Source organism: Thamnophis elegans, chromosome 9 (assembly GCF_009769535.1).
Source record: "Thamnophis elegans isolate rThaEle1 chromosome 9, rThaEle1.pri, whole genome shotgun sequence".
Lineage (NCBI taxonomy): Eukaryota > Metazoa > Chordata > Lepidosauria > Squamata > Colubridae > Thamnophis > Thamnophis elegans.
This window is the reverse complement of record NC_045549.1, coordinates 26,296,167-26,322,442: the sequence shown is the minus strand read 5'-3', so window position 1 is coordinate 26,322,442 and position 26,276 is coordinate 26,296,167. Positions and strand designations below refer to the sequence as shown.

General features: G+C 37.4%; 1 protein-coding gene across 2 annotated transcripts in view; it reads right to left on the bottom strand.

Annotated features, from left to right (window-relative positions):
• ALPK1 (alpha kinase 1) overlaps positions 1-26,276 on the bottom strand; it is a 58,063-nt gene that overhangs the window by 26,838 nt on the left and 4,949 nt on the right. Inside the window, exons 1-2 of one of the 2 annotated variants that reach the window (XM_032224291.1) lie at positions 6,778-6,815; positions 2,227-2,407 (exon numbers count right to left, since the gene is read on the bottom strand). In XM_032224291.1, the coding sequence (XP_032080182.1) occupies positions 2,227-2,341 (115 nt within the window). In that variant the 5' untranslated portion in view covers positions 2,342-2,407; positions 6,778-6,815. Of the gene's footprint in view, positions 1-2,226; positions 2,408-6,777; positions 6,816-26,276 lie in introns of those variants that run through there. The other variant, XM_032224289.1, reaches the window with a different exon arrangement.

Genomic DNA, 26,276 nt, shown 5'->3' with positions numbered 1-26,276 from the left:
TTCACCTGGAGGGCCCTGTCTAATGAGGTGATTATAAAGGCATTGAGGCAGCAGGTCTGGAACTAAAGCGATTGTTCACCAAGATCTGCAGCATTTCACAGGGGAAGAAGCAAAGAAAAAGCCACCTGATTAGAAGCTGCACAGCCCATCTGAAGAGAGGTAATACAGCTGAGAGGAAATAGTGACAAGGAAGCAAAAGTGCCCCTTAGATTTATTCCTGCTAAACTATATTCTTAAAAGAATGCCCACAAGAAGGAACTATTGTATAATCAAAACTATACATCAGCAATTCACAAATTATAGTTCAAGAGGCAGTCCGCACTCCCCAGGATGTAGTCCACATCACTTCTATAAATAGTCACCAAAGCAAAAAATATTAGATACAGATATTAGATACAGATAGTCCTCATCTTACATTTAGCGACCTTTCAAAGTTACAATGGCACTGAAAAAAATAGAGTCTGTTGAAGCATCCCTATGGTCATGTGATTAAAAAGAGTAGGTAGTTAAGATGCTACTTACATCCTGGGGTTTTTTGATTGCCATTTGCAACCTTCCCAACTGGCTTGCAATAAATAAATAAAGTCAATGGAGGAAACTAGATTTCCTTAACAATTTACTTAGCAACTGCTTGATTCACTTAACAAGTTTACTTAACAATTATGATTTAAAAAATTGTAAAATTGTGCATGATTTGCTTTATAACTGTTTTGCTTAGCAATGAAAATTCTGGTCCCACTTGTGGTTACAAAAGGAGAACTACCTGTAAGGACGAGCAGTCATATTAAAATAATGCATTAAGTGTAAATGAAATTATCACGAATGACTTATTACAAAATAGCAAGTATTACTTGCTATTATCAGACTAGGTGGAGATAAATCTCTCATCTGTGTGTCAGAAAAGGTTGTTACAAAACCTGGTACATACAGGCAAACTATGGTACGTGTAATGATTGCTTGGAGACTTTTAATGAATAAGAAAGCAAGCATAATTATTTGATATGAAATAATTTGAAAAGTTATTCTTCTAAAGGGTATGATCGCGGCGAATATGGCAGAAAACTTGGATGACAACCGTGTTTTCCCCCAAATAAGACAGGGTCTTATTTCCTTTTGACCCCCGAAATAAGCACTTGGCCTTCTTTTTGGGCAAGTCTTATTATTTCTGAGGTGCAGGAGGTGGCAAGCGTGGTCACCTCATGGCTGCTGCTGTGTTGCAATATTTTTGGGGAGGGCTTAATTTGGGGGGAGGGCTTATTTTAGCGCATGCGCTCAAAAGCCCAATTGGGCTTATTATATATATCCGGGGAGATCTTATTTTCAAGGAAACAAGGTACTTTATAATCCAATGCATCATTAATCATTTTAAGTTATGCATGGAATTTGGAAAACCTTGCAAGTATCAATTGTTTGCAAGTTTCTCTGCCTTAGGTTCATTGAGTTCAAATAGACTTACATTTGATCGAATGCATAAATTTGCACTGTAAACTGGTTTAATGTTTCTATTAACATATTGGAATAGCCATCTGGAATAATATATTCCAAAAGACTAAAAATGCTAGCTTTCTTTAGAAAGTAAAGAGCAGTAGAATTTTGTTGTATTTTTATGATCAATAAACTGTTCACATCATGACCTCTCCTATGGAAGGTCTTGTTTTATCATATGGCACACTACATAATTTACAAATATAAACATAAATTGTTTATATATATAAAAATATAGAAAATGTATTTTATATTATTAGCATTTATGAACAAATGTTCAAAGTATAAAAATACCACATAATATTCTATAAACGTATTTTGCTCTACTTTATTTTCAACAATGACCTATATAATGAAAAAGCAACTAAAGAATTCTAAAATAGGGGAATTTGTCAAATATGTTTGTAACAGAGAATGATTTTCAGCAAATGTAATAAAAAGTAACAAGCAGCATTCAGGACATTCATCATTATTTCTTCAATAATTTAAATATATGTGTCCCACCAATCTTTGGGAACATTGTTTTTGTCAAGGGAAAATTGCTCCTTACAACCTATGTTTACTGAAGCTTAAAATGGAAACTGACAGCAATTCAATGGTATAATGTGGCCTTCTACTCTGCCTGCCTCTACACCCACATCCGGTTTTGGTTCTAGAAGTTTCACAGCTAGAGAACAGAGCACATTGTTGAGCACGGGTGGTCAGCTGTCTTGTATCTGATACTTAACATAATTATCTCACCTCCGAAGAGTTGATTCTTGCTTTCCTTGGGCTGGTCTTCCACCGTAAGTGAGGGCTGCTCCAGCATTTGCTTGCATTCTTGCAAGAGGCAGTTCACCATTTTTTGATTATTCATGTTGCACACTCCTGCACTGCTGGAATCAAGAGGAGGGGGTGTTCTGGTGGCACAGTGATCAATTACCTAGGAGAAGACACACATTCTAAATGAAAAGAATCCCTTTCAGGCTGACATACCTGGTGAACAAAAGAAGTAGTGGGGGAGATGATTAACTAAAACATCATCAATTATCTGCAAGGCTCAAATAGGGTAGGATATGTATATTATAGCCTCCAAGGGCTTTATTAGAGAAGGGTATGAAATTACTCCAGGGTCCACACAAGACAGACTCAAGTACAACAAACATCTCCTCGCAAAGGGGCACAAAGAAAGAATTTGAAATCCACAATGTTTTAAAACCCAAACAGTGAAATGGCCAGCTGACCTGTGAATAAGAGAATCACTTTACATATATACAATTTCTTGGGCTTAAGTGCTTTAAACTGAAAAAAAAGCAAGAAAGTATTCTAGCTTTAAATTACAGGAAAGAGACAGAATATTAGATAGACTAACTGAATTATAACATATAGTTAATCAATCAGAATACAGCTGTAAGGGACCTTGGAGGTCTTCTAGTCAAACCCCCTGCTCAAGCAGGAGACCCTATACTAATGATGGTTGTTCAGTCTTTTCTTAAAGACATCCAGTGATTAAGCATCTACTACTTCTGAAGGCAAACTTTTTCCACTGATTAATTGTCCTCACTATTAGAAAGTTTCTCCTTAATTGCGATTTTGATTAGTTTCCATCCATTGTTTCTCGTCTTACCCTCTGCTGCTTTGGAAAACAAGTTGACCCACTCTTTTTTGTGACAGCCCCTCAAACACTGGAATACTGCTATCATGTCATCCTTTAGTTCTTTTCTCTACACTGGCCAGACCCAATTCCTGCAACTGTTCTGCATATATTTGTCTCCAGGCTCTTAATCATCTTAGTTGCCTTTCTTTCTTCTTTTTCTAAAGTCTCAACATCTTTTTTGTAATGTGGTGACCAAAACTGGGTGCAGTATTTCAGGTGTGATCTTACTAAGTATTTATAAAATGTACTAGTATAAATATATGATAAGTTCACGTACTACACAGGAGTTGGAAGGTGGCAACCTGTACTCCCCCCCCCTGCCAATAAACAGGAATGGGTCAACTTCCCTTGTAAATGATCACATTGATAGCCCTTAAAAACTATAGAGCTGCCAAGGAACATGGCATTATTTTGTTGGCTGGAATTCTGTAATATCTGAGGATAACATATGTGATGGACTCTGGGAAAACTCACCCAATTTTTAATGCATAGTGCTGCCAATTTGATCAACTTATTATGTGCTGAATTTCATTTTCCATGATTTCCTAAGCAACATGACCAAAAACTGCAAGGAAATGAACCAGGTTGAAAAAGACTACCGTGTTTCCCCAAAAATAAGAGAGGGTCTTATTTTCTTTTCACCTCCCTGCCAAAAAAATAAATGCTTGGACTTATTTTCAGGGAGGCCTCATTATTTTTGAGTTCCTGGAAGCGGCGAGCGTGGTCACCTCATGGCTGCTACTGTGTTGCAATATTTTCAGGGAGGGCTTATTTTGGGGGGAGGGCTTATTTTAGCGCATGCGCTCAAAAGCCCAATTGGGCTTATTATCTGGGGAGGTCTTATTTACAGGGAAACAGGGTAGTCTACATATTCTCCCTTTAAGTTTAGAATGCTGTCCTGTCCTGAATTTTACTACCTAAGAGTAGAACATGAGTGGGAAGGGAAAATGTCATAAATGTCATAAAAAGTATATGATTTTGATAGAAACCTAAGTATTCCTGAGATGGAAGTTTCCTTCATTATAGTTTCTAATTTGTCTCTGTTGATTTTTCATTTCTAAATTCAAGGTAGTTCATATAATCTAAAAAGTTTAAACTTCTGTACTCAGTTTATGAAGCTGCCATCCCATGCAATCATATTTTCTAAAGCAGTATGTGTACAATCTCCAAGACTATATTAAAAACCAATGCTTCGAAGTAGATCATAAATAGTTCATAAACGATTGTGTCATAATTGATTTCTCTACAAGCAAATGCAGAAAAACTGATTTTCTTTTGCAACACCAACACAGAAAAATCCTACATTTTATATTGTTAGAAATTGAATTTCACATTCTGAAAAGCCAATTAGACTACCTAACCCCTTTTATTCCTTTTTAAAAATAAATTATCCTAATTTTGATCTCAGGTTACACTATTTAATTCCAGAGACCAATAAACGGGTAACAAAGACTTGAGGCGTTCTATGAGGAGGCTGTATTTATGGATTAATTCCAACAGGGAACAAGTAAAGCTCCTCACAGGCGCCTTCACTGGGACTTAGCACAGTCAACGGAGAAAAAGTGATTGTTATTTACGGCTACTGGTGTTTTGACTTTCAAATAAATATTTCAATTATTTTAAAGGCCACACCAAAAATTCCTTGTTCTTTGAATGGAGATCTGTGGTGGTCCTAAAATAGATGCAGCTGTAATTATACAAATCTTTTTGTTATGTTAGGATTCATTTGCAGAGCCAAATGGGGAATGAGTGATGCTTGAATTACTAGGGGATCTGGCAGCTGCAGGAAACACAAAGCTCATTATTACCATTAGGAGTTCCCTTATTTCCCTTTGGGGAAGGTAGCCTTCTCTTCTTCTTCTTTAAAGTATTCAACTAAAAAAAAACCAACAGCTCTGGCTTTCAAGCATCAAAAAATTAATTATTCAAACATGGAGAGGCACAGGCTTTCCTTACGTGCGGTGAGTCCTTTCTTTGGCTCCAAGTGTCCATCAGGAGTATCTTGAAGGATAATGCAGGCATGGAGTGGGACCAGTATGGAACTGCTAACTCTGTTCTAAAACCATTCTGAAATAACACAGTTTGTTATCCTGATTTTTAAGTTGGTTTCTTTATTGCTTCATGTAGCTTTATTTTTAAAAACATTTGACAGATGGTACACCACACAAAGAATGTCTGTTTTAGGGTGGTATAAAAGAACACTCAGTCTATCAGATATTTTGTTTCTTATCCATGAACCTATTGGATGAGAAGTGAAACATCTTCAAGCAAAATAAAGAAGGCCAGTTGCCTTTTGAAAAAGCACCTTTTGAGACAACCATGATTTGGATGACTGAGAATCTTCACAGACAATTATTCCATCAATTTAGATCAGTGATTTGGTGCAATGCATTGCATTCCCCTGCAATGGGGAGACCCAAGTCTATGTCTCTTCATATCACAAAGCTCACAAGGCAATTTGAGGCCAGTTTTTCCTCAGTCCAACCACCCTTACAGGATTGTTATTAGAATAAAATTAGAAGAGTTCGAATAGAAAAAGCCTATGTAAAGCATGGCTACTTGGTTCATGGAGATTGTCTTGATTCCAATAGCTAGAACAGTGTAACCTCAGAATTGCCCAGTCAGCATAAAGAACTTTGACTGGTGAATTCGGAGGACTAAAATTCACACATCTTAAAATTGTCAAGTGTGAAAAACACTAGGCTAAGATAATATGCTATAGCTATGATATAAAGAAACAAGATATCAAGGAGAACCTCTGTGTTTTCATCAGCCATTTTACCAGAAGTGCCAGGAAAGAGAGTCTTCTGCCCATGTCAGAACAAAGAATTGAGCAGAATCAGCACAAAGATGAAGTATGACTTAATAAAATTAATTTCATAAAATTAAATTAGATAAAATTATAGTGTTTTACCCAAAGCTAGACATGTTTTCAAATATCAAAAAAAGAAACAAAGTTGTAGAGCGCTGTATTCACCCATAGTTTTTGCTTGGGAGGACCAGCTTTAATTATAGTATTGTACACAAATCAGGAGACCAACGCAGTTCAAATGAATACAAGGATTTATTGCAAGCTTAAGCTCTCTACAAGAATCTGACCTACTAATGGTCAAAGCAAAGTGTGAGGGGGACTTAGATCTCTTATGGGCGTGAAGGGACTCGAGACTGATGATGCATTTGACCCCTCCCTTGGATTCAGCCTTGCCATCTCCCACAATTGCATGATGCATGTTACCATGTCAGAATCAAGCTTTTAATTTTAGAGGCAAAATGAGAATAAATCCAAGATTCCAAAAGTTGTCTGTTACCTATGGAATGTATTTATGCTTCTTTAAGGATAGTCAATGGATAACCTAGTTGCTAGGGTCTATTCGTCTGTGTAGAAACAACTCCCTGGGCAGACATCTGTACTATAACCAGGCTTCTCTATCCCAGTCCTGGTAACTCAGGTCTATATTCAGGCTTCTGTAAGTTAAATAAACAATCTTTGGGATTCATATCCATCTACCCCCCCCCTAATTTAAAATGGTTAAATTCAAAATTTATCACTGTGCACTCAGCCCCGAGTTTTTCAGTAAGAATCCTGAAATGTTGCATATTTTTTTCGAGCAAACATGCATGAATGCCAGAATATGATGAAATAAAAGTGTTATTACTTTTTATTATTTTATTCGGGGCTGGAAATGGTGTGAAGATACCGCCTAGAGGCTGTCAATACAATGGAATCATCTATGGCAGCATATCATTAGAACTCATGCTATTGAAGTTCTGTTGCAAATAAAAAGAAACAGAAAAAGAATTGTCAATATTGCATCAGATAACAATTTTACAATCACATGAGTAGCCAAGTTATTTCAGTTATAAAGTAGTGGAATAGATTGGGGAAATGTGATAAAAGCTTGTAAACACAACTGCAGGAGATGAAGTCTATCATCAGGGAATGGCAGCCATTATTGTAACAAATACAGAAACCAATTTTTATTCGTTCTAGCAATAATGGAGCGGGAGTTGCAACCATATCTCTCTCCTCTGATATTAGTTGAAAAACCATTTTTAGAGACTTATAAACTAATGCATCCAATGTTCACCCTGACTGCAAATTATCCTCCCTCTCCTACTGCACTTTGAACTGTGTGCTTATTAAAGCTACTTTGAACCCATGTCATTACGCTACAGTGCATTTTGTCTCTATTCTTTTAAAAGGGTGGTCTTTGCTCTCCTTGGAATTGAATAGCAAAAATCCTGTGGTTCTGTCAAGGGGAGAAGGACTGAGGCCCAACACATGGCCTTTCCAAAGGTCAGATTTAAATTTTTTTTTTCACGATAATGAGCCTTCTCATTTTCAAAACAGAGAAACCACATTTTATTTGCACTTCCTTCACTTTTCATCTGAAATTACATTTAAAGCAGAGTTGAGGGTGTAGGGGGACGGTGCTACCAGTTGTTTATTTTTGGAGACGTTATTGAGAAAAGTAAAAACTACCATTGTTGGCCTTTCCTCATTTATTGCGTTCCAGATTTTTGCTTTGGTTTACTTTGCAGAGTTTTGTGAAATAAATACCCAGCGAGTCTTTGAGCTCACAGTTATAACAGTAGAAGATACAAAGCCTTCCTCCTTCTCTTTCTTTTCTTCCTGGCAATTTTTGTTGCTTTTCACTCTTGTAATAAGACATAATATTCCACACAGCACGGAATCAGTGTAACACAATGATCTAATGTGTGATGAGCCAGCCAATTTGCTCATAGTCCTATTTCCATCTGATTTGGGGACTGCAAGGCTCAAGGCTTCCTTTTTTCTGCATTGCTCAATACACCAAATGACCCCAGCGGTATTAAAATAAGGAAAACCCTGACCAAGAAAAGCCTCTCCGAAGACAAGCTTACTTGTTAATATGCAGCTACATGAAAGCCTTTCTTTTCTCCTATGCAACCATCAGTGTGTTTGTGTGTGTGTGTAAATTGCAGGGGACCATTGGCATAAATCTTGGCTGCGACCTCTGAGGTAAACGGGATTTACATTACTTTCTGACAAGAATTAAATGAAGGCCTTGTGACTATATGAACAGCCTTCGAGACTGCAACAGATGGGCATGAATGCGCTCCCTAGGCAAACTATCAGTGACATCTGTGTCCCCCAAATTCTGGTGGTCTCGGCCAATTAACAGGCAAAATGAGGGAGAGGGGAGGGGGACCAAGAGGGGATGGTCCTACCCCACCTCCTTTCCTCAGCAAAAGTTGCAGCAGAAATACTTGGGTTTAGAAAGGAGATCAATAATATTCTGGAGCAATGTAGAAATTGTTTGCAGAAATAATTGGAATAAGGAGATGAATACGTTTTATTAGATGTTAGTTTAGGACGAAGGTTCCTTTATAAAACAAATCTCCCCATTTTCCAGAGAACTAAATTTATAGAAATGTGAAAAGATACAGAATTTAGCTTGGTAGGTCAAAACAAAGATAGCTACACAGCAAATATCTTGATTCTCCAATTGCCCTAAAACGTGCAGATTTTCTGCATTCCTATATGCATCTAGCTAACATGTTTCCAGAAATTGGATCCAGCTGTTGTGGATATTGATTTGACAGGGGTGCCCACCCTATGGTCCCAAAACTACATGTGGTCAATGAAAAGCTTGGTGGGTGGCCTCTAGAAACCCCTGCAAAGTTTGCCACTAAAAAGGCCTTTTTCAAAAGGACAGGAGGGGGAGATAATCAGACAGATAAATGTACTTGAATAATTTAATTTCAAGTTTGCTCCAATTACAGTAAGTTAAAGTTGGGTCCTTGATGCACCAATTTTTTTGTGGATCACAAACCTTTCTGGTAAATGGCCTCTGGTATAGCATTCAACAACCAAGAATAAATCTATCCCACAAAATTATGATTCCAGCAATATAACATGATCCTTCCTCCTATTTACCCACAATTATTATTTATTAAGTCTCTTATAGTGGGAGATAAGCAATCATTTACTCATGCTCAGTTTTATTAAACCATCTGAGATAAGTATATGAATCCAGATCTAAAAAAAGAAAGCAGTCAATTTTAGAACATTTTTCAAATGAGAGGGAATTACTATATCATGGCTTGATCTATCACCATTTATCTTTGGGCCAAAAAATAACCCATATAGCTTGGATGTAAAACTTTATTATTAAATATATGCAAGTATGTCAAACATACATACATGGGCATATTTGCTAGGCATTCTAAGAGGTGCAAAAAAAAGTATTCTTTAATACTGTATTTAAACCTTGGTTAAAAAATGTGTCTGCAGTCTTCTGAAGACTAGCATGATTTTTTTATGTAACCAAGGAGATAAGAGTTGTACCGACACTATCAATGCACTACAATCATATTCCACCCACCCACTCTTTAGTTAACAAATGTGACAGATTTCCTAATGATTCATTCAGTCGCATATCTAGCTTGACCCTGACTACAATTCTTTGCATGGTTACAGGGAATAAATCACACCAAACCCAAAGACGTTGTAAAATAAACATGCTTATGTAGGTTAGCCCTCTAAAACAAAAATGCTTATTGGAAATCCTGCAAAGTTACCAATGTACATATGCTAATTCCTATGAGGCTAATTCTAATCAGCCCAAATCAATCCACTGAAGGATAAAGATCTCTTCATTAATGGCTATGGATCATAATCTAACATGCTTCATTCAGTGTGGGTTGGTAGAAACTAGACAGATGCTTTTCAGCATCCCAAAGCAAAACTGAAAGTGGGTGACTGACCCAAAATCACTTGGGTGGCTTCCAGGTCTAACAGAAAACTTGAATGTGAGTCTTCCCACTACTATAAGGTGACCAGACGTCCCGATTTCAGTGGGACGGTCACGCTTTATAACAATTTATCCTGTGTCCCGGGGTGTTTTAAAAAAGTCCCGATTTTCTGGCTTCATGTTGAAAGCCCAGTGTTGAGTTTGAGTTTGAGTTTTATTTCATTTGTATGCCGCCCTTTTCCCTAAGGGGACTCAGGGCGGCTCACAGCTCAAAAAGGGAAGGGGGGATACAAACAGTTTAACAAGAACACAGAACAAGACATAGTTAAAAGCACAACAATCATACCATTCGGGATAGGGGCAGCGAATCTTTAGCCCCAGGCCTGTCGGAACAGCCAGGTTTTAAGGGCTATGCGGAAGGCCTGGAGGGTGGTGAGGGTGCGAATCTCCACGGGGAGTTCGTTCCAGAGGGTCGGAGCAGCCACAGAGAAGGCTCTCCTCCGGGTAGTCGCCAGTCGACACTGGCCGGCGGATGGAATTCGGAGGAGGCCTAGTCTGTGGGATCTAATTGGTCTAGTGGAGGTAATTGGCAGTAGGCGGTCTCTCAAGTACCCAGGTCCAATACCATGAAGGGCTTTATAAGTGACGACTAGCGCCTTGAAGCGTATCCGGAGACCAATAGGCAGCCAGTGCAGCTCGCGGAGGATAGGTGTTACGTGGGTGAACCGAGGTGCACCCACAATCGCTCGCGCGGCTGCATTCTGGACAAGCTGAAGTCGCCGAATACTCTTCAAGGGCTGCCCCATGTAGAGCACGTTGCAGTAATCCAGTCTGGAGGTCACAAGGGCGCGAGTGACTGTTGTGAGAGCCTCCCGGTTCAGGTAGGGACGCAACTGGTGCACCAGGCGAACCTGGGCAAATGCCCCCCTGGTCACAGCTGACAAGTGGTGTTCAAAAGTCAGCTGTGGGTCCAGGAGGACTCCCAAGTTGCGGACCCTGTCTGAGGGGCGTACTGTTTGACCCCCCAGCCTGAGAGATGGAACACTTGGCCAATTAGTAGGAGGGAAGCACAGCAGCCACTCGATCTTATCTGGATTGAGTACAAGCTTGTGGATTTGCTTAAGAAATCCTTACCGGGGCAAGACAAAAGACACCCTGTCTAACCTCTCTCTCTTTCTCAGTATTTTTATTGAAGATATTAAAAATGTTAAACAACAAAACGGACCCCCCACGCCCCTTTTACTCACTTTTATAAGAAAAAATGACCAAGTACCATAGAGCTGCAGGAAACACTTTGCCTAGAGTAATTAGCTAGCAACTGTTACTTCCTGGATTTCCCAGATGGAAGGAGCACCGAGGTTGGAGGTAGGCTCGTGTGGAAAAAAATGGTGGCTCTCATTTTTCTTTGAAAAATATTTCCCTGGGACTATTTCACCATTTTTATTTGCACAGTTCTTTGTATTAACATCTATATCATTTTGGATTGAATTGGATTGACTTGGAGTTTCTGCCTGCTGGTAAGTGTGCTGGGTTTTTTTCTTTTATTTTTTTAATGCATTTTAAAATGATGTAGGTTTTTAAAAATGTGCAGCTGCTGTTTTTTTTTATTCAAAACAATATGTGTAACACTATGATGTGCCATGGAAAAATCATTAAAAAAAAAACCCTGAAAGAACAAAAGATTTTTTGGGGGGTATTTTCCTGATCAAAACTATAATTGTTTCTGCATGACACCCTTAATCACAAATAGCCAACTACACTTCATTCTAAATAGTTTTATTTCCTTTATTGTATGTGATTACTCAAGTCCAAAAACTGAGTTAATTGGATAAACTCAGCTCCACAATTTACTAAATATACAGTAACATGAATTTCATGTATAGTATGCTGTCTCTTAGGGTTTATTGAACATAGGAGAATAATATGAGAGGGATTTGATGTAAAATAAACTCTTTTAATGAATTCAAAATCAACGCAGCAGACAAGACATGGGAGTGAACATAATACACACTTTAACAATTTTTTTTTTCTTTTAGCCATCAAATACTGCAGCAAGTGTGTCAGTAATAATAGCAAGACAGGCATAGGATTTTCCAGCCAGGTTAATTTTACTTTTTTATGGTTTTGATGTTGTATTTAATTTTATTTGTATTAGAAACTTATGAAGGCTGTGCAACATTTTGAGGTGATATAGAGTATGTAAAGGCATGAATACAGTAGAACCTCTGGTCACAACCATAATTCGTTCCATAACTTTGTTCGCAAACTGATTTGGTCATGAATCAAACCTAATTTTGGAAATTTGGTGCTTACAAAAAAATGGTGCAGAAGGGGAAATCAGCAGCGGAGGGGGGGGATGTGAATATTTTGGTCAGAAGCGTTCGTGACCAGAGGTTCTACTGTATAACATCTTCACTTAAGACTTAAGATTCACTTAAGATATAACATCTTCACTTAAGATTCACTTAAGAACTGTGGCAAGAAAGATGGTATAGTGACCAAAGTTACAATGGCATTGAAAAAAGTGACTGATGACCATTTTTCACACTTAGCGACCATTTTCACACTTAGCGACCATTGCAGCATCCTCATGGTCACGTGATCAAAATTTTGATGTTTGGCAACAGATTCGTATTTATGATAGTTTCAGTGTCCTGGGGTCATATAATCACCTTTTGACAAAGTCAAATGGGGAAACCAGATTCACTTATGCTAGTAACTTATCAGCTGCAGCTATTCACTTAAGAACTGTGGCACGAAAGGTGGTATAGTGACCAAAGTTACAATGGCATTGAAAAAAGTGACTGATGACCATTTTTCACACTTAGCGACCATTTTCACACTTAGCGACCCTTGCAGCATCCTCATGGTCACATGATCAAAATTTTGATGTTTGGCAACAGTTACAATTTATATTTGTAAATTGTAGTTACGTTGAAATAAAAAAAAATTACAATACTATCTTTGCGTTGTATGAAAATTTTTGTTGCTCTGCATAAAATTTTTAATCAAGCCCCCCCCCCCCCCCCCAGTCAAAGGTGTCCCTATTTACAAATCTGAAAATCTGGTCACCTTACACCAGTGTTTTTCAACCACTGTGCCGTGGCACACTAGTGTGCCGTGACATAGTGTAAGGTGTGCCGTGGGAAAATTACTTTATATATAGTCAATATAGGCACAGAGTTAAATTTTTTTAACATTTTCTAATGGTGGTGTGCCTTGTGATTTTTTTCATGAAAAAAGTGTGCCTTTGCACAAAAAAGGTTGAAAAACACTGCCTTACACTACTAGTCCAGTAGATTAATCGCTACTGCTAGTTCTGCTAGTTCTCATGATGCTAATGTGCAGATAACTATGTTGACGATAGAATATCATGCACATCTTTTCGTAGGATTAAGCACACATTCCAATGAACTTTACTCAAACTATCTGCATAGGATTGCAGGCATGATTTTACAAAATGTTTTAAATCAATCCCAAATTGTATTTTACTTTTGAATTGTTATGCACATTTTCGTTAACGGAGACTACCTGTACTTGATGCTTTTCAAATCTGTCTCATTTTAGGAATTATGCAAATTATAGTCTAACAGGGAAAATGTTTCATTTATATCAGACTATATGGAGATGGTGAAGTCAGACAGATGACCTGCATCCACAGATTTCCAGCTTTCATTTTTTTTAAAAGAAAAGGCAGTCTTAAGATGCAAGGTAAAAAGTGTAGATATTCTCATTCTTCCCCCTTCACATATGTAACTGCTTATGAAAGATATTATACTTTAAATTAGCTGCGAGTGAAACCATGCCAGATTGGCTTGCCGTTTCCATGACGCAACCTGTCAGCACTGCAAGTGAAAGGGGCACATCACCAAGGTGTGCCAGAGAGCTGTCAGACCCTTCGACCAATAAGATTAAATCTCTATTCGCACCGGAACACAGGACCTTGGTGGAAACCACTGTAAATAGGGTGAATATCTAACTGTAAGCAGTGTAGCTCAAAAGATATTATATAAACCACCTGGCAGCCTAAAAGCGCACCAAGCCGCCAACAGAGGCTCAACCCAGGGGCCTGGCAGAAGCCACCATGGCGCTTAGAGGGCAACAATATAGTCACCTACCAAACATCAATAGGCAAAGTCTGTTCCAGGTGGCCAAAAAAGCTGAAGATCACAGTCCTCATCGAGGACTCTCCATGTGAGATGGAAATTGACACTGGGTCATCACTGACCATCATACCGTGGTTGACCCTAAAGCAAGCTATCCCTAGCCTACAGAAGCAGCTAAAAGGGCTGCTGTCAGACTCAACCTTCGTTGGATTGTTCTCACTTTTTGTATTCAATAAAGAGCTGTTGTTACCGTTAAGCCTGTGTGTGCCTATCTATTACCCACTCTAATAGTATCTGAAAAATATTCAGTGAAGGATTTGAACACTTTGATGAAATAATGTCAAAGAATTCATCCTTGCTTCAAGGACAAAATCTTGCAAATGTATCTGAAAAGTTATTTCTATGCTAATTAAACTGTTTCGTGCATTCACTTCATAGAAATATTTAATACTGGTGCAAGAAGAATAGATCTGGACTTACTCTTTCTCTTTTTAATCTTTTAATTTTAGTACACACATTATAACTGATAAATCTTTTATAGGTAGTGCCTTTATTTTATACCCAACCAAATATATTTGTATAAACCTTCTGGAAGCTACTTGTTTCAATAGAAGCAATCTAGTCAGAAAATATTATAATCCAATATATGATCCAAATTAACCAAATAAAATTGATTATTTGTCTTTGCCACTTGTGCAATGCCTTCTTTTCATTTTTTTGAAAACCATTTGAAATTGATCCTCACTAAAACATTCATTTTTCTTCCTAATTACAAGAAGTTTATTTTTTTTCTGTCTTAAATTATCCACCCTTATTTTTATCCACATCTGTGAGCTTTATTATATTTTATTAAATAAAATACAGGTACTTAGTACTTAAATTATTTCATTAATAATTTTAATAAATAATTGTAATTATTTTAACTTAATTATTCTATTCAAGCTAATAGTAAATCTGTTAATTGCTGCAGATGTTACTTTTCTTCTTATGTGATCATTTGCATTCTCTGCTTATTAACCCATTACTGTAAAGTAATCTCCTATTGAAGTATATTATTGTACATGTTCCATGATTAATTAATTCCATTTTTGGTTTTTGTGATGCATGCACCAAAGGGACGGTATTTCAATGCAATGCTGTGATTGCTTGTTCTCTTCATATTTTGATTTCCATGCTGCAGATGCTGCTGGATGCACAGGGTCTCAAGGAACCATTCTCTAAATCTAGAGTTTGGTCCCTTTAGAGCAGGGGTGTCCAAACTTGGGAACTTTAAGATTTGTGGACTTCAACTCTCAGATGGCTGGGGAATTCTGGGAGTTGAAGTTCACAAGTCTTAAAGTTCCCAAGTTTGGACACCCTTGCTTTAGAGGATCTTGGAAAGCTGCTGTCAAATCACAATATTTAAACATGACAATGAAGAAAATATGAAATACATGAAGAATAATCTATATGTTATCCTCAGCAGTGGTGAAATTCAATTTATTTTGCTACCGGTTCTCTGGGCGTGGCTTGGTGAGTGTGGCAGGGGAAGGATATTCCAAAAATCACCATTCCCACCCCACTCTGGGGTCAGCCAGAAGTGGTATTTGCCGGTTCTCCGAACTACTCAAAATTTCCGCTACCAGTTGTTCGAAACCTGTCAGAACGTGCTGGATTTCACCTCTGATCCTCATGTATTTACTTTTACATTGGGCCTTCCTACATCCTCAGTCTGGTTTTTTCTTCTTCTTGGATGCCCCCATGAAGCACAGTAGAGAGAGGCCAGTAGAGTTCTCTGCCTCAAAAGTCTTCCTTTTTACAGACACAGTTTTTATATGCTGACATATGCAGGTCAAGTATCCATCTGTTATTTAGCCAGCCCATTTGGGTTTCTAGGCCTTGCTTGGGATATATTTAGGTCTGGGTGGCAAATTTAAAACCTACCCACTTTTCTTACGTGATGAATTATTCTATTCATGAGTCCTACATTCTAACTCTCCTCTGTATGCAACTCCATTCAGGCAGGAAGATTCTGTGGCCAAAGGCAGAATCTGAAGGGAGTCACATTTAGGAACAAAAGCACCTGTTGTTTTCCATCACTAATGTTCTTAAAAGTACAAGTTTGGACTGTTCCTCTCTAAATATGGCCATCTCAAAACTACACTACATGTTGAAGAGAAGATCATGTTGAAGAGCAATAAATTTGAGAAGCCCATTAAAAAGACATAATGAATTTGGTACACTACATATTTCTAGATCAAAGGTACCTTTGAAGTGACCAAACTCCAATCCGTGAACAACTGAAACTGATTCCTTTTTGTTCTGATCTTGCTTGGTGGTGTCCAATAAAATAGAAGTTAAGGAAATTGTCATTATCTGAATATGGTCAGAAGAAGTCATCAGTGAATGACAGCCTTGTCCCCAACAACAATTGGCAAAATCATTAGGAAGGCAAGGCCAAGTGATGCAAGGATTTCCCCCCCCCCCCAGCTAATCTTGCCATTCAGCTGTTGTCACCCACAACTCCCATCCACTTGCTGTGTGAAACCAGCTTAGTCTTTGTCAGTGTTAACAGGGTCGGGAAAGATTTCTCATTCATGAATATGTATCATCAGCCCACAAGTCTACAGAGACAAATCCTTCAAAACTCCAATTAAAAAAAAAAACCTCGCCAGCCAACCAGCCACTAAAACCCTAAGCTATTGGGCTGAAATGCTAGAGAGTAATGTGAGCTCACGCTTTTGAAATTAACCAGAGGAACTCTCTGTTTTAAACCTTTCTTTAGAGCTTGATGAGGTTTGTGGAATATTTCTTCATGTGCAAATGTGTAAAACCTTCGCAGTCTCTCAGGGGAAAAGAAACAATTATGCATTTTAGGGATCTAGTCCCTTTTATGTACCGTATTTCAAATGGGTTTCCAGAAGCACTGTGCAGGGGTCAAATATTTACATCTATGTCTAAAATTGATAGGGCCTTAGTTTTAAAGTGGCAAGACACAAACATCACAATTTCTGCAAAACAAATCTGGAGAATTTTTTATGTGACAAAAACTCTTGATACATATCTACCTGATCATGATCATGGTGTGTGAATACTTTCGAGTTGTGAAAGTATTCTTTAAATCAATATTTGACTTAAAGATTTCAAAATGTTTATCATGTTTGAGATTCAAGGAACTTAAAGCCTGTCGATTATGCTTTTGTATTTATAAATAATATAATCTTTATGAGACTAAATGTTTATATAATGCACTTTTACAAGTGACACCAATATGTTGCAAAACTTTGTGGGGGTTTTTTAATGTTAACTCCCTGCATTAAGAAAAAGAGAAGAAAACAGAGTTATAGAGATACAATTACAGCATTTCTCCAGAAGTAACACCACTTTAAATTTCTTCAATAAATAGGGGAAATAAAACAAAGTCTAATGTATCTTGTCATACATAGACAAAATTTGGAGTAGTATTTAGACCACTATATATGGTAATATGCTACACTTTCAGCCTATAGAATATGACAAAGAGTTTCAGATAAAGTAAACAGTGTAATCAAATAAAGAAAATAATAAACAAGTTATGGTATGGAGTATGTGAACAATTTAGACAGAATGGGTATCCACAATTAGTCATCACAAGATGTCTGTGCAACACAGAGGGGAGAAAGGGAAAAAAACAAGTTACAAGATCAACCACATGATACATCCTGCCATACATTCAAAAACATTTCAGAAGCTGTAGAATGTGGCTTCCAAGGTTTGCAAGTGGGCATTGCACACTGCCCAGAGCCTACCATACGAGGACAAATTATGCATTGTAAAGATCGCTTGGAGGTGGGAGATACTTCCAATGTAATCTACCAGATCCCCTGCATGGATTGCCCCTGTGACTATATAGGACAGATGGGGAAGAAGCTTACCATCAGTTTGCAAGAACATAAGCAAGCGGTCAGATGAGAAGACCCAAACTCATTGATAGCCTTACACTGCAACGAACAGGAACATACTATATTTATTTTTGCAGCTACTAAGATTGTTCGATGGACAGTCCCAAAAACAGCCAGGAAAGTGATTGAAGCCTGGGAAACAAAACGGGGGAAACCTTCATCAGTCAACATATGCTGATTTACCACCAGCTTATCAAGTACTTAGGAGGCGAAGACTTAGCAGCAGAAGCAAATAACAGCCAACAACTTAATAGCCAATAACACCCCAATCAACATCTAAAAAGCCACATACAACAGGCACCATATAAATACCACACACAGAACAGCCCAAAGCACACAGTCTGCTAGAGAGAAGTTCCCTGAAGATGAATGAATCAAAAAGCTTGGAAGACAAAACCGCTAGTCCTGGTGATCGACACAAATTGGATCCTGAAACAAGTTATTGTTCTCTTCATATAGACACAGGTCTGTGAATAGGATACATTGAAATTATATTGTAGTCTTTAAAATCTTTGGAGCTTGCATCTGTATTCTTATGTTTTTGCAAAGGGGTATGCTTACTCTTCGCCTCAGAAGAATAATTTCCTTATTATACCAAAAACATACACCTACACTTATGCAACAACTTATATCATGTTTAGTACTTCCTACATTATTCATGACATTTTCCCTTTGCAGCAGAACAACAGACAGGATGTAATTCTGTGATAGAGTAACCACTTTGGATTCAGAAGATCCCAGGGACAATATATAATATCTTCCAAAGCCAGATAGCAGCGTGAGTATAGTCCTCTGAAGGAAAGAAGATAATGCAACTGCATCTACAACTGATTCCAGAAGAAACAATATGGAAATAATCACTTATATATAACTTCCTTCTTGGAAATATATGGACAACTAAGGGTGATTGTTGTTAGTTGCGAAGTCGTGTCCGACCCATCGCAACCCCATGGACAACGCTCCTCCAGGCCTTCCTGTCCTCTACCATCCTCTGGAGTCCATTTAAGCTCACATCTACTGCTTCAGTGACTCCTCCAACTAGGGGTTAACATGTACTCCATATATTAGAAAACCATAGCATGAAAGAGTATTTCTTGAATTTATGACTGAGAAGATTTGAAACGGGACTATCTGTGGCACTCTGGATTATTTTGACAAAGCATATTCTACTGTGTTTATTCTGAAGACAATTCTGGTTATTCAATGGTGCTTGCTCCTGGTAATTTTCCAGATGAGCCCCCCCCCCCCCCAAAACTGGTTTCTTTCAGATGTTAGGGTACAAATCCAGCTGTCACTTCAGCCAAGTGAGGATTGTATATCAGCTTATCACATTCATGAAAGATACAAATTTAAACTAGATTTAAGTGGCAAATATTCAGAGTTCCGCTGGTTGACAGCAAAGAGAGACAGAAAACTCTTAAAATTTTGCTGCCATCTACTGGTTTAGACTATGTAGTCTATATTTAGTAATCCTAGCAACAAACTAAAATTTCTGTCCTAAGAATTTTCAAAGAAAGATGCTTTTCATGATGAATCAATTCACCCTAAGAGGTTTGTCACTAATATTTTAATTGAGTAAAGTAAAACAAAATAAAGATACAAGTAATTTTTTTGCTTTACTTAATATTTGGAGAAAGTTGATTCTCAGAAAATATATTGCTGTTAAGAAGAAAACACAAATATATTTCTTTCCTTATCACTATTCCCTTTGTCATAGTCAGACAATGCCCTGGTGATTTTGAGATTTTTGTGTCTGTGTGTTCTCCCTTTCTGCAGGGAAGTTGCTCTCTATATGCCATGTCTGATATCTATATTACGAGATGGGCCACGAATAACCACAGCACTGTCTACCCCCAACAGACTCATTTTCTTCAGATACCAGTGCACTGGTTTGCCATATATTAATTCAATTATTGATACCACTTGGGATATAATTGTACATAATTTCATGTTGAATGCACATCATTTGAAGAACTTGATCATGGCTGTCAGAGTGCCGTACATTTTAAAATCATAATAAAAGCAGCCCTGGAAGTAAAAACAGTGTTTTGGTTTTTTTTTTAACCTCAGATGACATTGTACCTTATTTCTATACATGGTTCTGCCATTTAACCTTTTTATCTATTGTGTTGAGTATTGATTACCATAGTGCAGTGGTTCCCAAACTTGGCAACTTTAAGACTTGTGGACTTCAACTCCCAGAATTCTCCAGCCAGCAGAGCTCTGCTGGCTGGAGAATTCTGGGAGTTGAAGTCCACAAGTCTTAAAGTTGCCAAGTTTGGGAATCACTGCCATAGTGGTAGACGGCTGGTGACCTCTATGTATTGTAGAGTGTAACTGTCATAATCCATTGCCCTTGGCTATGCTGACTGTGTCTGATGGAATTATGTACATAATCTTACTATATGAGTTGAGCACCAGCTCTATAGTCTGACAATGCAATGAATTGAATGTAGGACATTTTACATGTGAATAGTTTAAATTTTGTCTTCCAAATTACTTTCTCTATGTATCACTTACTTCAGAATTTAAACTGATATCAACTGGATAATGCGTTGGTGGGCAATTAATTTTCCCAGGAGGCCACATGACAAACTGAGACTGTTGTGAAGGACACTACTCTGCCACCACCTTTGTCCCCTCTCGCTGCCATAGGCTGGATAGGGACAGACAAAGGGGCAAATTTAGGACACAAAATGCCCAAGTCTGGGCTAAAGACTTTGCAGTTGCACTCTGCTACACCAGGGCCATTGTTAGTGCACAACCAGTAAATCAATAATATACTCTTTTTTCAGTGCTATTCCCATTTTGAGCAGTGATTAAATGAATTGTTGCAAGTCGATGAGTACATGTATTAGATTTTTGTAGGTCTGTCATCACATGAAATTGGAATTTAGTCACATCCCACAATTCCCTCCTTTCTATTCCCCATTTAATCTCACTTTGGATCATGACATCTTTATGCCACACCTTTGTTTTATATCCTTATCCTTGTCATTTAATTGCTTGCTAATTTTCTAGTTCTTGTTTGGCTTCTATGTGGTTGCTCATACAATATTTTACTTGTTAATCATACCTTGGATTTTTATCTATCATTCTTCAATTCTAGTTATTTCCTACTTTTGAAAACTGTGACAGCCACACTCTTACTCTTGCGGGTTGCCAGAAAATTAGGAAGAGAAAGTTTGTGATGCTTCTGCAATTTTGCCTCTGTGCCTTAACTTTTCATTTTAACTCTAAATTTCTCAAAGGAAATGCACACAAGTAGAAGTAATGTCAAATTCAGTGAAAAGACTGGTATGTAAAAGGAATCATGTTTAGACATTCTAACAGGATCAGTTTCTGCTGAAGAAGTAATTTTTCAAAAGTAGAACAAACCAAACATTAATGGGCATTATGAACTCATAAATATGTCCGATGCAACACTGCCCTCTAGGGATAGGAAATAAAATGCAACAGTTTTCTCTAAACCACACTATACAGGTAATCCTTGATTTACAACAGTTCATTTAGTGACCATTAGAAGATTCAATAGCACTGAAAAAAGTGACTTTCACACTTACGACTATTGCATTGTCATGTGATCAAAATTCAGACACTTGGAAACTGACTCATATTTATGACGTATCTCATAAGATTATGTCGTGTCATTATTTCTTGTAACCTTCTGACAAGCAAAGTCAGTGGGCAAACCAGATTCATTTAACAACCTTGTTACTAATTTGACAACTGCAGTGATTCATTTAATAACTGTGATGAGAAAGGTCGTGAAATGGGGCAAAACTCACTTAATGAATAGCTCATTAGAAATTTTGGACTCAACGGTAGTTGTAAGTCAAGGTATACAGTAGAGTGACTGCAAAAAATCAGAAGGAATCTGGTATCACATTTCTTAACTAGCAATATTATTAAAAGGAATAAATACGATAGTCAGAAAAGATGGTTCCAGCCTCCTGTTTTTGTTATCACATATATTACTTCTTCTGACTGCTGGCTCACTGCAATTTGGCAGTTCGATTCTCATTGGCTCAAGATTGACTCAGCCTTCCATCCTTCTGAGGTCGATAAAATGAGGACCCAGATTGTTGGGGGACATATGCTGACTCTGTAAACTGCTTAGAGAGGGATGTAAAGTACTGTGAAGCGGAATATAAGTCTAAGTGCTATTTCTATTAATATAGCTATCTATCCTCTTACAATATAGAATAGCAGGAAATCTTTGAAATAACTGGCAGTGTAATGTATCTGATTGAGATACATGTTTTTTTCATTTGAGAAAAATAAGGAAAGTTATTTTTTTCTATATTTTTTACATTTATTCTATTAATATTTTCCTAATCTCTATTTTTTCCCTTTTTATTTGATCAGCACTTTGCTCATTAACAGGAGCTCATAACGTTTTTCAAATTTCTTTGTGGAAGTTGTACAGGCAATTATAAAGCTTATTACAAAATCTGAAAGCTTATTAATAGAGCAGAGTATGTACTTCAATCTTCCAGTGAAATTGAAGTACTGTAAGAGTGTTGAATTTTGGCTACATCGTATATTTAGAATAATTTGTGGTAAAAAGGATCTAAAGACCACTCAGCTCAATTGCTCCATTTTCTTAAAAATATTTCTTTACTGAAAATTTGTTCCACATTTTCCCCAGAAGTATTTATTAGATGAAACTATTGGGGTTTTCCCATGCAACTCTGTAGGATTAACCTCTTTTTTCTACTTCAAAGCAAGCCATGTCTTACTGTTTGATTCAAACAAGAAAAGTAGAGTTTTATTGCTGATCTTGATTTACAAAGCAAAGTTCACTAGCTTATCATTTCGGACTTTTCTGTAATATGCATTATTTCTATAATACGCACTATAGAATAGGAGAGACTCATTGACAATACAGGTAGCCCTTGAATTACAGCCATACTTAACTAGAATTTCTGACGTAAGTCAGAATGTGGTTGTAAGTCAAACTATCACCTCATTGGATTTGATTTTATCAAACTCTTTTATGACGGTCATAACTCAAGTTACTGTGTTGGTAAGTCAAGTCATATGGTCATAAGCATGAACTCAGCTTAACCAAAGGCACTTGATTGGTGCTTCAGGTGCTGATTGGGGGTTACTACTTGGGTGCTTGGCAATCAGTTTGCAAGTATGTAGTTGCAGTTTTCTGTGATCATGTGATTGCCTTTTGCAACTTCCCCTCTGCTTTTCCACCAGCAAAGTCAACGGGGGTAGCTGCAGGAGGTTGCAAGTCGCTCTTGGAATTTGCCTCCCACTCTTCCACTCTTTCACCCAAGGAGCTCCGAGGGGCATGGGGACCTCATACTCTCTAGTGCCCATCTGTCTGTACAACCTAGTCTCCACTTCTCACAGCCATCTTCCTGCTCATATTCCACATGCGTGTTTGTGATAGTCACCTGCCCCAAAGAAATTACCCACCAGCCTGCTTGCATGGAACACAGCTTCAGCAGCACAAGCAAGCCTTTCTGGATTCTCTCTTTTTCCCACATCAAGGTCTCATGAGTTCATTGCTTAACCCAGTGTTTTTCAACCTAGGCAACTTGAAGATGTCCGGACTACAACTCCCAGAATTCCCCAGCCAGCATTCGCTGGCTGGGGAATTCTGGGAGTTGAAGTCCGGACATCTTCAAGTTGCCAAGGTTGAGAAACACTGGCTAACCACCCATGTGGTTCTTGTTCAACAATGGTAATGGGAACTGTTGAGATTGCTGTTGCTAAATGGTGTAGCCGGGTGATGTCATATTTTATGACTGCATTGTTAGTGACAGAAATTCTGTTATAAATTGCCAGCCTAACCGAAAGACTATCTGTAGTTTATTGCAGGTAATTGTCACTTAGTCACAGCATTCTTCAGAGACTGTTTGAAGTTACAGAATGCTGAAAAAGTAGGTTTATGACCGGCCCTTGAACTTGTGGCTGTTGCAATATCCTCGTGGTTCTGTAAGCACCAATATGGGTGCTTTACAACCAGCATGCATTTACCATGATCTTGGCATCATGTCTATCCTTGATTAACCTGGATTCCACAATTATGACTTATGACCACCGTGATTTGAGTTACAACCTTTGTAAAATATCTGTAAAATCAAGGACAGGTGAGGATTAGTTGGTTAGGTGATGACTCGATTTAGGCCACAATGACTTGCAATGTAAATTACAGTTCCAACTGTGGTCATAAATTGAGGACTACTTGTAATGCCAATTACAGTCTTTCCTATCATGTTATTGCCATCTGCAATTTTCCAAGCTGATTTGTGATAAGCAAAGTCAATGGGGAAATGGCAGGAAGCTACAAGAGGAGATTACAAGACAGCTTGCTTAACAATGCTTAATAATAGCAGTAGAACTGATGTCATAAGTCCAGCACAATCATGTGACTATTCACTTTATGACCACCTACAGCAGATTTGCCAATCCTGATTGCGGTTGGTAAGACAGGATTAACCTGTATTAGTTTCTGCTTGGTATTTTGGGAAACTTTCTAATATTTCTTTGGGCAAATGATTAGCTCAAAGAAGAACATAAAGGATATAAAAGACACCAAAGATTACAATTTATTAACAGACTGAACCCAGGTTCTATCATTTTCCCAAAATAAATATCTTACTGAGTATATAAGGTGGACTTTATCTAAAATTGTCCACTTTTGCATCCATCTCTAATACAAAACAGATAATATACAACCTATTTAAGGTGAAAATGGTTGACTACTGCACCACCACTAAATTAGATTCACATTTTCCTCCTCTTTTTAAACACACACTTTTAATTATCAGTAGTCATCTCTAAGTAATTGTGAGAGAGAAAGAGAGGGAGGGAGGGAGGGAGAACTATAATAAACCAACCTTCTTTAAGTAATAAATCACTCCTTGAAACTTCACTGAAACATTTTCTAGTTTTATAGATAGCAATAAGACTATCATCATTATTCAGGAAGTTGTTTTATTCTTATTTGAACAGCTTATGTTTCTTGTAACTTGAAGACATTGAGGAAGAGAAATCTAGTAGAGATTTGCAGGAAATTCACAATGAGGACACTGGTCTCAAACATGCTCAAAAGGGGATTCCAGAGATGTCCGTGCCAAGTGATATCAAGTCCTTGTGAGACATAGACTAATAGGTTGTTTGGCTAATACAAACACTTTTCCAAACTGCAAATGGAAGTTCAATCTTGCAGCTACTGTATTTCGAATGTTAGAATGTTTTCTTAAAAACAACAACAACCCTGTTCTAAAGAGCTTAACCATAAACAGTATATAACAGCATATATTAAACATGAGGAATGATAATAACAATAACATCTGTACTTCATTATGGATTTAACTTTGACAAGGCTGGGTCCAAAGTGAATTAAGCCATTATCAAAAAAGCAACTTAGCTAAATTTGCAAATTGATCATGATTTATATAACATGCTAAGCCCCTACATGCAAGCAACATTGTGGCTTGTCAATATGAATCAATTACATCTGAAGGAAGCACTGATCACCATAAGAAATGAGACAAATGAGAATAGGTATCTGTTCCTATCCATGAAACACACATTGTGACTTCATGATGCAAGATACAAACTCTGCTACTTCTTTGTATTGAAATATTGCATTCAAATATATAACAGAAGAGTTAACATCTCAATGTCACACAACACGAAGATGATGAAAAGTGCTTCCCTCTGGATGCCCCTATGAAGGAATAGTTGAAATGGCTGAAAGGGAAGATGATTATATGTGAATGAAATAATCCCATCAAAATGCAATGATATATTTTGGATTATCTAGTGAAGGAAACCTTCTCTGTTCTACAGAAGATACAGAAAAGAAATGGCCCACTACATTTATCAAAAATCATATAGTTAGCAGTTCCTAGAGACACCTGATATTGATCTAGGAAATTCCCTGAAGTATTTCACCTTATTTTTTAAATATGAGAAAAGAATAGGAAGATTCACACTGAATATTAAACTATAATTTACATATATACACAAAATAAATAAATCTGAAGTCACATTTAGATGTTCTTCCACATAGTTATGAAGACATATAACTAGAATTCAGTATGAAATCCATACTTCTCACTACATACAAATTTTAAAAGAAATTAAACTAAAGGCTAAATAACACAGTTGTAATTTTTATTTGTTTAAGATTTTTTTTATTTAGACTACAATTCCTGATTTTCAGCAAATAATATACCAGGCATCAAGTAAAACAAAGTGGATTCTTGGTACTTTCTCCCTACTCATTGTACATCATTTGTTCGATGCTATCCTAATTTTTAATTCTACATGCTCATTGTTTAGCATTAAGAACTACTGCTACTGTTTAGCATTAAGAATTATTGCTATCCAAAAGCACTTTTTCCCCAAAATGATTTTATTT